Source organism: Brassica napus, chromosome C9 (assembly GCF_020379485.1).
Source record: "Brassica napus cultivar Da-Ae chromosome C9, Da-Ae, whole genome shotgun sequence".
In the NCBI taxonomy this organism is placed as follows: domain Eukaryota; kingdom Viridiplantae; phylum Streptophyta; class Magnoliopsida; order Brassicales; family Brassicaceae; genus Brassica; species Brassica napus.
In genome coordinates, this window is record NC_063452.1 from 15,052,626 (window position 1) to 15,068,350 (window position 15,725).

General features: G+C 33.6%; 4 protein-coding genes across 4 annotated transcripts; all 4 read left to right on the forward strand.

Moving 5' to 3' along the window:
• The first annotated feature begins 2,256 nt into the window (after positions 1-2,256).
• Positions 2,257-2,801, forward strand: LOC111203856 (protein RALF-like 9). The gene has a single exon (XM_048770077.1). It carries the CDS (start codon positions 2,400-2,402, stop codon positions 2,637-2,639), a length of 240 nt encoding a protein of 79 aa, XP_048626034.1. The 5' UTR covers positions 2,257-2,399; the 3' UTR covers positions 2,640-2,801.
• A 2,233-nt stretch (positions 2,802-5,034) lies between these two features.
• Positions 5,035-11,131, forward strand: LOC106394853 (protein RALF-like 9). Its single transcript, XM_013835410.3, has one exon. The coding sequence runs from the start codon at positions 5,177-5,179 to the stop codon at positions 5,414-5,416; it is 240 nt and encodes a 79-aa protein (XP_013690864.1). The 5' UTR covers positions 5,035-5,176; the 3' UTR covers positions 5,417-11,131.
• On the forward strand, positions 7,953-11,131 carry LOC125575727 (protein RALF-like 9). Its single transcript, XM_048770076.1, has one exon. The coding sequence runs from the start codon at positions 7,953-7,955 to the stop codon at positions 8,190-8,192; it is 240 nt and encodes a 79-aa protein (XP_048626033.1). The 3' UTR covers positions 8,193-11,131.
• A 2,230-nt stretch (positions 11,132-13,361) lies between these two features.
• On the forward strand, positions 13,362-13,908 carry LOC106373079 (protein RALF-like 9). The gene has a single exon (XM_013813309.3). It carries the CDS (start codon positions 13,506-13,508, stop codon positions 13,743-13,745), a length of 240 nt encoding a protein of 79 aa, XP_013668763.2. The 5' UTR covers positions 13,362-13,505; the 3' UTR covers positions 13,746-13,908.
• The last annotated feature ends 1,817 nt before the right edge of the window (positions 13,909-15,725 follow it).

The window sequence follows — 15,725 nt, forward strand, 5'->3', positions numbered from 1 at the left end:
CCAAATTGGTAGGTGTTTAAAATGATTTCTCCTAACTATTTTAATTATTTTATAAATGTTTGGCAATTATTACACAATCACATAAGTCTTTATATTTTACCTTATATTTTAAAGGTTTCTTTACTTGTTTGTCCATTATCTTTTGGAAAAACATATACTTGATGTATTTTAACAAAATGAATGATTTCATAATATGTGATACTAATTAAGTAAACATATATCAGTGGTATATCTCATATATATTGATTTATTATGTGGTACAACTAATTTTTTCAATTTCAATGCCAGGATACTATTATATACAAACTTATACAACCCAAAAACTAGTACAACTTTGTACACAAATTGTACAACTCAAAAATTGGTACGTCTATGAGTTATTACGCTTGATTTTTTTATCACGTTTTAAACATGATAGTAAAAATGTAGAATTAGTATAACCAATAACATTGTACAACTAATATAACTAATAATATTGTACAACATGTTCAACTATAAAATTAGTACAACTGTACAATTAGTGTAATTGTACAACTAGTATAACTAATAAAATTAATAAAATTAGTACAACTGTACAATTAGTGTAATTGTACAACTATCCCATTGTCGTCCACGAATCAAGCCAGATTGAGACATTCCTTCCATCTCCAACTTTCATCCTGTGAAACTAGTTTTTCATATCTCGGAACTTCAATAGTTTTTGCCACATCCAAGATCCCACAGTTGTTGTTTCTCAAACAGACCATAGATAACCACGTTTTAGCAGGTATACTTTAATACATTGAAACCAAAGAGACGATGTCGAAGCAACAATACGCCAAACCAACTATAAACAACATAGCTTGTTTATTTCTTTTAAAGAACGTAGACCTACACCAAGCTCCACTAAGTTTTTAAAAAATATTTATCCACAAGCTTAAACCAGATGCGTAATTGAAATCTCCCGTTTGACGAAAGGAGAGACATCGATTGCGAACAAGTTTATTCAAAGATTTGGCAAGAGATGTCGCTGTCATAGGAGCTGCTCCATGTTTTCTATCATTATGTTCTTTCCAGAGCACATGAACTGAAACTTGTAATACATACCGAGTGAGAAAACGTTGGGGAAAACTGTGTCTGCTATCCATGAAACATAATGCTCCTGTTTTCTGATAATATCCCATGTTCTTTTAGTTCTGAATACTGTTTTGTATTTGTCCCCCTTGTATTTCCAGTGAGATTGATCCTCCACAACTGAAATTTATCCCTTTGAGCATCTATAAGTGTTTTCACCTCATTAAAACGATCCACATGATGCCTTCGTCTTCTTCGATTAGCAACAGCCTTTGCGACAGTGAATTTTAAAGGAATTCCTATACAAAGCTATTCCCGCGCCAGTGGAATTTAAAGGATTTTGATATAGTTTAATTGTTGATTTTAAATGATATCTCAATTATTTGGGCGATTGTAACTATTTATTGTTGTTTTGAATATTTTTATATATAGTAATTAATAAAAATATTATTTATTTATTTTAAAATTAGTTAAATAAAATCATATACCCCCAGTTAAATAAAAAACTGGCTCCACCACTGATTGAACCTTGCTACCCAAATATGTGTTGGATCCTTTTCCGGATATAGCTTCGATCCGAACATCAGTCATGTCATCCTCCTCCTCGCTAGGGGCGTATTTGGAAAGAGAAAAATGAAATATAGGGTTTGAGCCCCATTTTTAAAGGTCTGCTTTTAAAAGGTTATGTAGTTAACTTTTTTTAAAAACATTTTACCATTTTATGCAAAGGAAAGAAGTGTGATCCAAGAATGAGAAAATGATAATAATAATAATAAAACATAATTAAAGTAGGACCTACAATTAACATAAAAAAAGAAAAAAATATTATATTTACATAGACTTTTTAACTTTGTCTTTTCCTCTTTCTCCATGACTCTTAAGCTTTTTCTGGTCTATAATATTTGGGTAGGCTCCCATTTTTTTCTTGCTTATGGCCTCACTTTTTGCAGAGATCCCCCTACTCACCGCCTTCCGGAACGCCTTTAAAAGTTGTTTTTCGACCTTTAATCTTGAACAAGGAAAGCTAATTATATCTGTCATTGCTAAAGATCCCTTAATTTTAAGAAAACATCAACCAGCTGATCTATATACTAAAAGTATCTGTTTACTAAAAATTACATGTTTACTAATTTATCACCATCCCAAAAATAACTATTTGAAGCACATCCACTATCTTCTATATAAGTACCAATAACCTCTTCTTCAAAACCAAACAGAGCAGATACCAAATACAATTAAATATATAAACACAAAAATAATTGAGCTCCTAGTCGGGGTTTCTCTTATAAACTATTTATTTATTTAATTTGTTTGGAAAATAAAAATAACAATTAATTAATAATAATATGGGGATGTCTGAAAGTATCAAGGTTATTGTCTCTCTCTTTCTTGTGGTGTTATTGGCTCTTGCAGCAACTCAGACAGAGTCAAGATACATAAATTATCATGCCCTTCATGGAGATCACAGTTTGATTTGTGATAAAGCGAACCCAAGCACCTGCAAGAAGGAAGAAGCCAATCCTTATACCAGAGGATGCGAGATAATCGATCGTTGTCGTGGTCAATCTCTAGGCCCAAAAATGTGAATCGACCAAGTAGAGTACCACCCTTGGTTAATTTTACAAATGATATCTCCATTTAATATTAGATGATTAATTTCATTCATTATTTATTTATACTCTGTATTGGTTTGTAACTGATTGTTACCCTATCATTTATGATCATATAAAACAAATATATTTATGTTATCGTTTTATGTTAGAATAAATGTTTAATTTATTCAAAAGAAAACAAACTTTTTTACCCAAGTGCCACTAAGTTTTCTAAAAAATTATCCACAAGCTTAAACCAGCTGCGTTCTTGAAATCTCTCGTTTGATAAAAGGAGACACCGATTGCGAACAAGTTTCTCCAAACATTTGGCAAGAGATTTCACTGACGTAAGAGCTGCTACTTGTCTTCTATCGTTACGTTCTTTCCATAGTACATGAACTGAAGCTTGTAATACATACCGAGTGAGAAAACGTTGGAGAAAACTGTGTCTTTTATCTAAGGAACATAATCCTCTTGTTTTCTGATATTCTCCCATGTTCTTTTAGTACTGAAAACTGGTTTGTATTTTTCCTCCTTGTAATTCCATAGAGATTGATCCTCCACAACTGAAATTTATCCCTTTGGTCATCTATAAGTGTTTCCATCTCATTAAAACGATCCACTCGATGCCTTCGTCTTCTTTGATTAGGAACAGCCATTGCAACAGTGGATTTTAAGGAATTACCATGTCAATACATTCCCACGCCCCGAACAGATCATACAGCCTTCCCATTGTCGTCCACGAATCAAGCCAGATTGAGACATTCCTTCCATCTCCAACTTTCATCCTGTGAAACTAGTTTTTCATATCTCGGAATTTCAATAGTTTTTGCCACATCCAAGATCCCACAGTTGTTGTTTCTCAAACAGACCATAGATAGCCACGTTTTAGCAGGTATACTTTAATACATTGAAACCAAAGGGACGATGTCGGAGCAACAATACGCCAAACCAACTATAAACAACATAGCTTGTTTATTTCTTTTAAAGAACGTAGACCTACACCAAGCTCCACTAAGTTTTTTTTAAAAAAATTATCCACAAGCTTAAACCAGATACGTAATTGAAATCCCCCGTTTGACGAAAGGAGAGACACCGATTGCGAACAAGTTTATTCAAAGATTTGGCAAGAGATGTCGCTGTCATAGGAGCTGCTCCATGTTTTCTATCATTATGTTCTTTCCAGAGCACATGAACTGAAACTTGTAATACATACCGAGTGAGAAAACGTTGGGGAAAACTGTGTCTGCTATCCATGAAACATAATGCTCCTGTTTTCTGATAATATCCCATGTTCTTTTAGTTCTGAATACTGTTTTGTATTTGTCCCCCTTGTATTTCCAGTGAGATTGATCCTCCACAACTGAAATTTATCCCTTTGGCATCTATAAGTGTTTACACCTCATTAAAACGATCCACATGATGCCTTCGTCTTCTTCGATTAGTAACAGCCTTTGCGACAGTGAATTTTAAGGGAATTCCTATACAAAGCTATTCCCGCGCCAGTGGAATTTAAAGGATTTTGATATAGTTTAATTGTTGATTTTAAATGATATCTCAATTATTTGGGCGATTGTAACTATTTATTGTTGTTTTGAATATTTTTATATATAGTAATTAATAAAAATATTATTTATTTATTTTAAAATTAGTTAAATAAAAACATATACCCCCAGCTAAATAAAAAACTGGCTCCACCACTGATTGAACCTTGCTACCCAAATATGTGTTGGATCCTTTTCCGGATATAGCTTCGATCCGAACATCAGTCATGTCATCCTCCTCCTCGCTAGGGGCGTATTTGGAAAGAGAAAAATGAAATATAGGGTTTGAGCCTCATTTTTAAAGGTCTGCTTTTAAAAGGTTACGTAGTTAACTTTTTTTAAAAACATTTTACCATTTCATGCAAAGGAAAGAAGTGTGATCCAAGAATGAGAAAATGATAATAATAATAATAAAACATAATTAAAGTAGGACCTACAATTAACATAAAAAAAGAAAAAAATATTATATTTACATAGACTTTTTAACTTTGTCTTTTCCTCTTTCTCCATGACTCTTAAACTTTTTCTGGTCTATAATATTTGGGTAGGCTCCCATTTTTTTCTTGCTTATGGCCTCACTTTTTGCAGAGATCCCCCTACTCACCGCCTTCCGGAACGCCTTTAAAAGTTGTTTTTCGACCTTTAATCTTGAACAAGGAAAGCTAATTATATGTGTCATTGCTAAAGATCCCTTAATTTTAAGAAAACATCAACCAGCTGATCTATATACTAAAAGTATCCGTTTACTAAAAATTACATGTTTACTAATTTATCACCATCCCAAAAATAACTATTTGAAGCACATCCACTATCTTCTATATAAGTACCAATAACCTCTTCTTCAAAACCAAACAGAGCAGATACCAAATACAATTAAATATATAAACACAAAATAATTGAGCTCCTAGTCGGGGTTTCTCTTATAAACTATTTATTTATTTATTTAATTTGTTTGGAAAATAAAAATAACAAATAATTAATAATAATATGGGGATGTCTGAAAGTATCAAGGTTATTGTCTCTCTCTTTCTTGTGGTGTTATTGGCTCTTGCAGCAACTCAGACAGAGTCAAGATACATAAATTATCATGCCCTTCATGGAGATCACAGTTTGATTTGTGATAAAGCGAACCCAAGCACCTGCAAGAAGGAAGAAGCCAATCCTTATACCAGAGGATGCGAGATAATCGATCGTTGTCGTGGTCAATCTCTAGGCCCAAAAATGTGAATCGACCAAGTAGAGTACCACCCTTGGTTAATTTTACAAATGATATCTCCATTTAATATTAGATGATTAATTTCATTCATTATTTATTTATACTCTGTATTGGTTTGTAACTGATTGTTACCCTATCATTTATGATCATATAAAACAAATATATTTATGTTATCGTTTTATGTTAGAATAAATGTTTAATTTATTCAAAAGAAAACAAACTTTTTTACCCAAGTGCCACTAAGTTTTCTAAAAAATTATCCACAAGCTTAAACCAGCTGCGTTCTTGAAATCTCTCGTTTGATAAAAGGAGAGACACCGATTGCGAACAAGTTTCTCCAAACATTTGGCAAGAGATGTCACTGACGTAAGAGCTGCTACTTGTCTTCTATCGTTACGTTCTTTCCATAGTACATGAACTGAAGCTTGTAATACATACCGAGTGAGAAAACGTTGGAGAAAACTGTGTCTTTTATCTAAGGAACATAATCCTCTTGTTTTCTGATATTCTCCCATGTTCTTTTAGTACTGAAAACTGGTTTGTATTTTTCCTCCTTGTAATTCCAGAGAGATTGATCCTCCACAACTGAAATTTATCCCTTTGGTCATCTATAAGTGTTTCCATCTCATTAAAACGATCCACTCGATGCCTTCGTCTTCTTTGATTAGGAACAGCCATTGCAACAGTGGATTTTAAGGAATTACCATGTCAATACATTCCCACGCCCCGAACAGATCATACAGCCTTCCCATTGTCGTCCACGAATCAAGCCAGATTGAGACATTCCTTCCATCTCCAACTTTCATCCTGTGAAACTAGTTTTTCATATCTCGGAACTTCAATAGTTTTTGCCACATCCAAGATCCCACAGTTGTTGTTTCTCAAACAGACCATAGATAGCCACGTTTTAGCAGGTATACTTTAATACATTGAAACCAAAGGGACGATGTCGGAGCAACAATACGCCAAACCAACTATAAACAACATAGCTTGTTTATTTCTTTTAAAGAACGTAGACCTACACCAAGCTCCACTAAGTTTTTTTTTTTAAAATTATCCACAAGCTTAAACCAGATACGTAATTGAAATCCCCCGTTTGACGAAAGGAGAGACACCGATTGCGAACAAGTTTATTCAAAGATTTGGCAAGAGATGTCGCTGTCATAGGAGCTTCTCCATGTTTTCTATCATTATGTTCTTTCCAGAGCACATGAACTGAAACTTGTAATACATACCGAGTGAGAAAACGTTGGGGAAAACTGTGTCTGCTATCCATGAAACATAATGCTCCTGTTTTCTGATAATATCCCATGTTCTTTTAGTTCTGAATACTGTTTTGTATTTGTCCCCCTTGTATTTCCAGTGAGATTGATCCTCCACAACTGAAATTTATCCCTTTGGGCATCTATAAGTGTTTACACCTCATTAAAACGATCCACATGATGCCTTCGTCTTCTTCGATTAGCAACAGCCTTTATGACAGTGAATTTTAAGGGAATTCCTATATAAAGCTATTCCCGCGCCAGTGGAATTTAAAGGATTTTGATATAGTTTAATTGTTGATTTTAAATGATATCTCAATTATTTGGGCGATTGTAACTATTTATTGTTGTTTTGAATATTTTTATATATAGTAATTAATAAAAATATTATTTATTTATTTTAAAATTAGTTAAATAAAAACATATACCCCCAGTTAAATAAAAAACTGGCTCCACCACTGATTGAACCTTGCTACCCAAATATGTGTTGGATCCTTTTCCGGATATAGCTTCGATCCGAACATCAGTCATGTCATCCTCCTCATCGCTAGGGGCGTATTTGGAAAGAGAAAAATGAAATATAGGGTTTGAGCCCCATTTTTAAAGGTCTGCTTTTAAAAGGTTATGTAGTTAACTTTTTTAAAAAACATTTTACCATTTCATGCAAAGGAAAGAAGTGTGATCCAAGAATGAGAAAATGATAATAATAATAATAAAACATAATTAAAGTAGGACCTACAATTAACATAAAAAAAGAAAAAAATATTATATTTACATAGACTTTTTAACTTTGTCTTTTCCTATTTCTCCATGACTCTTAAGCTTTTTCTGGTCTATAATATTTGGGTAGACTCCCATTTTTTTCTTGCTTATGGCCTCACTTTTTGCAGAGATCCCCCTACTCACCGCCTTCCGGAACGCCTTTAAAAGTTGTTTTTCGACCTTTAATCTTGAACAAGGAAAGCTAATTATATCTGTCATTGCTAAAGATCCCTTAATTTTAAGAAAACATCAACCAGCTGATCTATATACTAAAAGTATCCGTTTACTAAAAATTACATGTTTACTAATTTATCACCATCCCAAAAATAACTATTTGAAGCACATCCACTATCTTCTATATAAGTACCAATGACCTCTTCTTCAAAACCAAACAGAGCAGATACCAAATACAATTAAATATATAAACACAAAATAATTGAGCTCCTAGTCGGGGTTTCTCTTATAAACTATTTATTTATTTAATTTGTTTGGAAAATAAAAATAACAATTAATTAATAATAATATGGGGATGTCTGAAAGTATCAAGGTTATTGTCTCTCTCTTTCTTGTGGTGTTATTGGCTCTTGCAGCAACTCAGACAGAGTCAAGATACATAAATTATCATGCCCTTCATGGAGATCACAGTTTGATTTGTGATAAAGCGAACCCAAGCACCTGCAAGAAGGAAGAAGCCAATCCTTATACCAGAGGATGCGAGATAATCGATCGTTGTCGTGGTCAATCTCTAGGCCCAAAAATGTGAATCGACCAAGTAGAGTACCACCCTTGGTTAATTTTACAAATGATATCTCCATATTAATATTAGATGATTAATTTCATTCATTATTTATTTATACTCTGTATTGGTTTGTAACTGATTGTTACCCTATCATTTATGATCATATAAAACAAATATATTTATGTTATCGTTTTATGTTAGAATAAATGTTTAATTTATTCAAAAGAAAACAAACTTTTTTACCCAAGTGCCACTAAGTTTTCTAAAAAATTATCCACAAGCTTAAACCAGCTGCGTTCTTGAAATCTCTCGTTTGATAAAAGGAGAGACACCGATTGCGAACAAGTTTCTCCAAAGATTTGGCAAGAGATGTCACTGACGTAAGAGCTGCTCCTTGTCTTCTATCGTTACGTTCTTTCCATAGTACATGAACTGAAGCTTGTAATACATACCGAGTGAGAAAACGTTGGAGAAAACTGTGTCTTTTATCTAAGGAACATAATCCTCTTGTTTTCTGATATTCTCCCATGTTCTTTTAGTACTGAAAACTGGTTTGTATTTTTCCTCCTTGTAATTTCAGAGAGATTGATCCTTCACAACTGAAATTTATCCCTTTGGTCATCTATAAGTGTTTCCATCTCATTAAAACGATCCACTCGATGCCTTCGTCTTCTTTGATTAGGAACAGCCATTGCAACAGTGGATTTTAAAGGAATTACCATGTCAATACATTCCCACGGCCCGAACAGATCATACAGCCTTCCCTTTGTCGTCCACGAATCAAGCCAGATTGAGACATTCCTTCCATCTCCAACTTTCATCCTGTGAAACTAGTTTTTCATATCTCGGAACTTCAATAGTTTTTGCCACATCCAAGATCCCACAGTTGTTGTTTCTCAAACAGACCATAGATAGCCACGTTTTAGCAGGTATACTTTAATACATTGAAACCAAAGGGACGATGTCGGAGCAACATTACGCCAAACCAACTATAAACAACATAGCTTGTTTATTTCTTTTAAAGAACGTAGACCTACACCAAGCTCCACTAAGTTTTTTTTAAAAAATTATCCACAAGCTTAAACCAGATACGTAATTGAAATCCCCCGTTTGACGAAAGGAGAGACACCGATTGCGAACAAGTTTATTCAAAGATTTGGCAAGAGATGTCGCTGTCATAGGAGCTGCTCCATGTTTTCTATCATTATGTTCTTTCCAGAGCACATGAACTGAAACTTCTAATACATACCGAGTGAGAAAACGTTGGGGAAAACTGTGTCTGCTATCCAAAAAACATAATGCTCCAGTTTTCTGATAATATCCCATGTTCTTTTAGTTCTGAATACTGTTTTGTATTTGTCCCCCTTGTATTTCCAGTGAGATTGATCCTCCACAACTGAAATTTATCCCTTTGGGCATCTATAAGTGTTTACACCTCATTAAAACGATCCACATGATGCCTTCGTCTTCTTCGATTAGCAACAGCCTTAGCGACAGTGAATTTTAAGGGAATTCCTATATAAAGCTATTCCCGCGCCAGTGGAATTTAAAGGATTTTGATATAGTTTAATTGTTGATTTTAAATGATATCTCAATTATTTGGGCGATTGTAACTATTTATTGTTGTTTTGAATATTTTTATATATAGTAATTAATAAAAATATTATTTATTTATTTTAAAATTAGTTAAATAAAAACTTATACCCCCAGTTAAATAAAAAACTGGCTCCACCACTGATTGAACCTTCCTAACCAAATATGTGTTGGATCCTTTTCCGGATATAGCTTCGATCCGAACATCAGTCATGTCATCCTCCTCATCGCTAGGGGCGTATTTGGAAAGAGAAAAATGAAATATAGGGTTTGAGCCCCATTTTTAAAGGTCTGCTTTTAAAAGGTTATGTAGTTAAATATTTTTAAAAACATTTTACCATTTCATGCAAAGGAAAGAAGTGTGATCCAAGAATGAGAAAATGATAATAATAATAATAAAACATAATTAAAGTAGGACCTACAATTAACATAAAAAAAGAAAAAAATATTATATTTACATAGACTTTTTAACTTTGTCTTTTCCTCTTTCTCCCTGACTCTTAAGCTTTTTCTTGTCTATAATATTTGGGTAGGCTCCCATTTTTTTCTTGCTTATGGCCTCACTTTTTGCAGAGATCTCCCTACTCACCGCCTTCCGGAACGCCTTTAAAAGTTGTTTTTCGACCTTTAATCTTGAACAAGGAAAGCTAATTATATCTGTCATTGCTAAAGATCCCTTAATTTTAAGAAAACATCAACCAGCTGATCTATATACTAAAAGTATCCGTTTACTAAAAATTACATGTTTACTAATTTATCACCATCCCAAAAATAACTATTTGAAGCACATCCACTATCTTCTATATAAGTACCAATAACCTCTTCTTCAAAACCAAACAGAGCAGATACCAAATACAATTAAATATATAAACACAAAATAATTGAGCTCCTAGTCGGGGTTTCTCTTATAAATTATTTATTTATTTAATTTGTTTGGAAAATAAAAATAACAAATAATTAATAATAATATGGGGATGTCTGAAAGTATCAAGGTTATTGTCTCTCTCTTTCTTGTGGTGTTATTGGCTCTTGCAGCAACTCAGACAGAGTCAAGATACATAAATTATCATGCCCTTCATGGAGATCACAGTTTGATTTGTGATAAAGCGAACCCAAGCACCTGCAAGAAGGAAGAAGCCAATCCTTATACCAGAGGATGCGAGATAATCGATCGTTGTCGTGGTCAATCTCTAGGCCCAAAAATGTGAATCGACCAAGTAGAGTACCACCCTTGGTTAATTTTACAAATGATATCTCCATTTAATATTAGATGATTAATTTCATTCATTATTTATTTATACTCTGTATTGGTTTGTAACTGATTGTTACCCTATCATTTATGATCATATAAAACAAATATATTTATGTTATCGTTTTATGTTAGAATAAATGTTTAATTTATTCAAAAGAAAACAAACTTTTTTACCCAAGTGCCACTAAGTTTTCTAAAAAATTATCCACAAGCTTAAACCAGCTGCGTTCTTGAAATCTCTCATTTGATAAAAGGAGAGACACCGATTGCGAACAAGTTTCTCCAAAGATTTGGCAAGAGATGTCACTGTCGTAAGAGCTGCTCCTTGTCTTCTATCATTACGTTCTTTCCATAGTACATGAACTGAAGCTTGTAATACATACCGAGTGAGAAAACGTTGAAGAAAACTGTGTCATTTATCTAAGGAACATAATCCTCATGTTTTCTGATATTCTCCCATGTTCTTTTAGTACTGAAAACTGGTTTGTATTTTTCCTCCTTGTAATTCCAGAGATTGATCCTCCACAACTGAAATTTATCCCTTTGGTCATCTATAAGTGTTTCCATCTCATTAAACGATCCACTCGATGCCTTCGTTTTTTTTTATTAGGAACAGCCATTGCAACAGTGGATTTTAAAGGAATTACCAAGTCAATACATTCCCACGCCCCGAACAGATCGTACAGCCTTCCCATTGTCGTCCACGAATCAAGCCAGATTGAGTCATTCCTTCCATCTCCAACTTTCATCCTGTGAAACTAGTTTTTCATATCTCGGAACTTCAATAATTTTTGCCACATCCAAGATCCCACAGTTGTTGTTTCTCAAACAGACCATAGGTAACCACGTTTTAGCAGGTATACTTTAATACATTGAAACCAAAGGGACGATGTCGGAGCAACAATACGCCAAACCAACTATAAACAACATAGCTTGTTTATTTCTTTTAAAGAACGTAGACCTACACCAAGCTCCACTAAGTTTTTTTTTTAAAATTATCCACAAGCTTAAACCAGATACGTAATTGAAATCTCCCGTTTGACGAAAGGAGAGACACCGATTGCGAACAAGTTTATTCAAAGATTTGGCAAGAGATGTCGCTGTCATAGGAGCTGCTCCATGTTTTCTATCATTATGTTCTTTCCAGAGCACATAAACTGAAACTTGTAATACATACCGAGTGAGAAAACGTTGGGGAAAACTGTGTCTGCTATCCATGAAACATAATGCTCCTGTTTTCTGATAATATCCCATGTTCTTTTAGTTCTGAATACTGTTTTGTATTTGTCCCCCTTGTATTTCCAGTGAGATTGATCCTCCACAACTGAAATTTATCCCTTTGGCATCTATAAGTGTTTACACCTCATTAAAACGATCCACATGATGCCTTCGTCTTCTTCGATTAGTAACAGCCTTTGCGACAGTGAATTTTAAGGGAATTCCTATACAAAGCTATTCCCGCGCCAGTGGAATTTAAAGGATTTTGATATAGTTTAATTGTTGATTTTAAATGATATCTCAATTATTTGGGCGATTGTAACTATTTATTGTTGTTTTGAATATTTTTATATATAGTAATTAATAAAAATATTATTTATTTATTTTAAAATTAGTTAAATAAAAACATATACCCCCAGCTAAATAAAAAACTGGCTCCACCACTGATTGAACCTTGCTACCCAAATATGTGTTGGATCCTTTTCCGGATATAGCTTCGATCCGAACATCAGTCATGTCATCCTCCTCCTCGCTAGGGGCGTATTTGGAAAGAGAAAAATGAAATATAGGGTTTGAGCCTCATTTTTAAAGGTCTGCTTTTAAAAGGTTACGTAGTTAACTTTTTTTAAAAACATTTTACCATTTCATGCAAAGGAAAGAAGTGTGATCCAAGAATGAGAAAATGATAATAATAATAATAAAACATAATTAAAGTAGGACCTACAATTAACATAAAAAAAGAAAAAAATATTATATTTACATAGACTTTTTAACTTTGTCTTTTCCTCTTTCTCCATGACTCTTAAACTTTTTCTGGTCTATAATATTTGGGTAGGCTCCCATTTTTTTCTTGCTTATGGCCTCACTTTTTGCAGAGATCCCCCTACTCACCGCCTTCCGGAACGCCTTTAAAAGTTGTTTTTCGACCTTTAATCTTGAACAAGGAAAGCTAATTATATGTGTCATTGCTAAAGATCCCTTAATTTTAAGAAAACATCAACCAGCTGATCTATATACTAAAAGTATCCGTTTACTAAAAATTACATGTTTACTAATTTATCACCATCCCAAAAATAACTATTTGAAGCACATCCACTATCTTCTATATAAGTACCAATAACCTCTTCTTCAAAACCAAACAGAGCAGATACCAAATACAATTAAATATATAAACACAAAATAATTGAGCTCCTAGTCGGGGTTTCTCTTATAAACTATTTATTTATTTATTTAATTTGTTTGGAAAATAAAAATAACAAATAATTAATAATAATATGGGGATGTCTGAAAGTATCAAGGTTATTGTCTCTCTCTTTCTTGTGGTGTTATTGGCTCTTGCAGCAACTCAGACAGAGTCAAGATACATAAATTATCATGCCCTTCATGGAGATCACAGTTTGATTTGTGATAAAGCGAACCCAAGCACCTGCAAGAAGGAAGAAGCCAATCCTTATACCAGAGGATGCGAGAAAATCGATCGTTGTCGTGGTCAATCTCTAGGCCCAAAAATGTGAATCGACCAAGTAGAGTACCACCCTTGGTTAATTTTACAAATGATATCTCCATATTAATATTAGATGATTAATTTCATTCATTATTTATTTGTACTCTTTATTGGTTTGTAACTGATTGTTACCCTATCATTTATGATCGTATAAAACAAATATATTTATGTTATCTTTTTATGTTAGAATAAATGTTTAATTTATTCAAAAGAAAACAAACTTTTTTACCCAAGTGCCACTAAGTTTTCTAAAAAATTATCCACAAGCTTAAACCAGCTGCGTTCTTGAAATCTCTCGTTTGATAAAAGGAGAGACACCGATTGCGAACAAGTTTCTCCAAAGATTTGGCAAGAGATGTCACTGTCGTAAGAGCTGCTCCTTGTCGTCTATCGTTACGTTCTTTCCATAGTACATGAACTGAAGCTTGTAATACATACCGAGTGAGAAAACGTTGGAGAAAACTGTGTCTTTTATCTAAGGAACATAATCCTCCTGTTTTCTGATATTCTCCCATGTTCTTTTAGTACTGAAAACTGGTTTGTATTTTTCCTCCTTGTAATTCCAGAGAGATTGATCCTCCACAACTGAAATTTATCCCTTTGGTCATCTATAAGTGTTTCCATCTCATTAAAACGATCCACTCGATGCCTTCGTCTTCTTTGATTAGGAACAGCCATTGCAACAGTGGATTTTGAAGGAATTACCATGTCAATACATTCCCACGCCCCGAACAGATCATACAGCATTCCCATTGTCGTCCACGAATCAAGCCAGATTGAGACATTCCTTCCATCTCCAACTTTCATCCTGTGAAACTAGTTTTTCATATCTCGGAACTTCAATAGTTTTTGCCACATCCAAGATCCCACAGTTGTTGTTTCTCAAACAGACCATAGATAGCCACGTTTTAGCAGGTATACTTTAATACATTGAAACCAAAGGGACGATGTAGGAGTAACAATACGCCAAACCAACTATAAACAACATAGCTTGTTTATTTCTTTTAAAGAACGTAGACCTACACCAAGCTCCACTAAGTTTAAAAAAAAAAATTATCCACAAGCTTAAACCAGATGCGTAATTGAAATCTCCCGTTTGAAGAAAGGAGAAAGACCGATTGCGAACAAGTTTATCCAATGATTTGGCAAGAGATGTCACTGTCATAGGAGCTGCTCCATGTTTTCTATCATTATGTTCTTTCCAGAGCACATGAACTGAAACTTGTAATACATACCGAGTGAGAAAACGTTGGGGAAAACTGTGTCTGCTATCCATGAAACATAATGCTCCTGTTTTCTGATAATATCCCATGTTCTTTTAGTTCTGAATACTGTTTTGTATTTGTCCCCCTTGTATTTCCAGTGAGATTGATCCTCCACAACTGGAATTTATCCCTTTGGGCATCTATAAGTGTGTCCACCTCATTAAAACGATCCACATGATGCCTTTATCTTCTTCGATTAGTAACAACCTTTGCGACAGTGAATTTTAAAGGAATTCATATGTAAAGCTATTTCCGCGCCAGTGGAATTTAAAGGATTTTGATATAGTTTAATTGTTGATTTTAAATGATATCTCAATTATTTGGGCGATTGTAACTATTTATTGTTGTTTTGAATATTTTTATATATAGTAATTAATAAAAATATTATTTATTTATTTTAAAATTAGTTAAATAAAAACTTATACCCCCAGTTAAATAAAAAGCTGGTTCCACCACTTGTTTAACCTTGCAACCCAGATATATGTTGGATCCTTTTCCGGATATAGCTTCGATCCGAACATCAGTCATGTCATCCTCCTCATCGCTAGGAGCGTATTTGGAAAGAGAAAAATGAAATATAGGATTTGAGTCCTCATTTTTAAAGGCATGCTTTTAAAAGGTTATGTAGTTAATTTTTGAGAAAAAGACAAAAATAGCACTAAATCAAGTTTTTGTTCACAAACTAACACTCAAGGTCAAAAGTCACAAAAATAACACTTAATGTT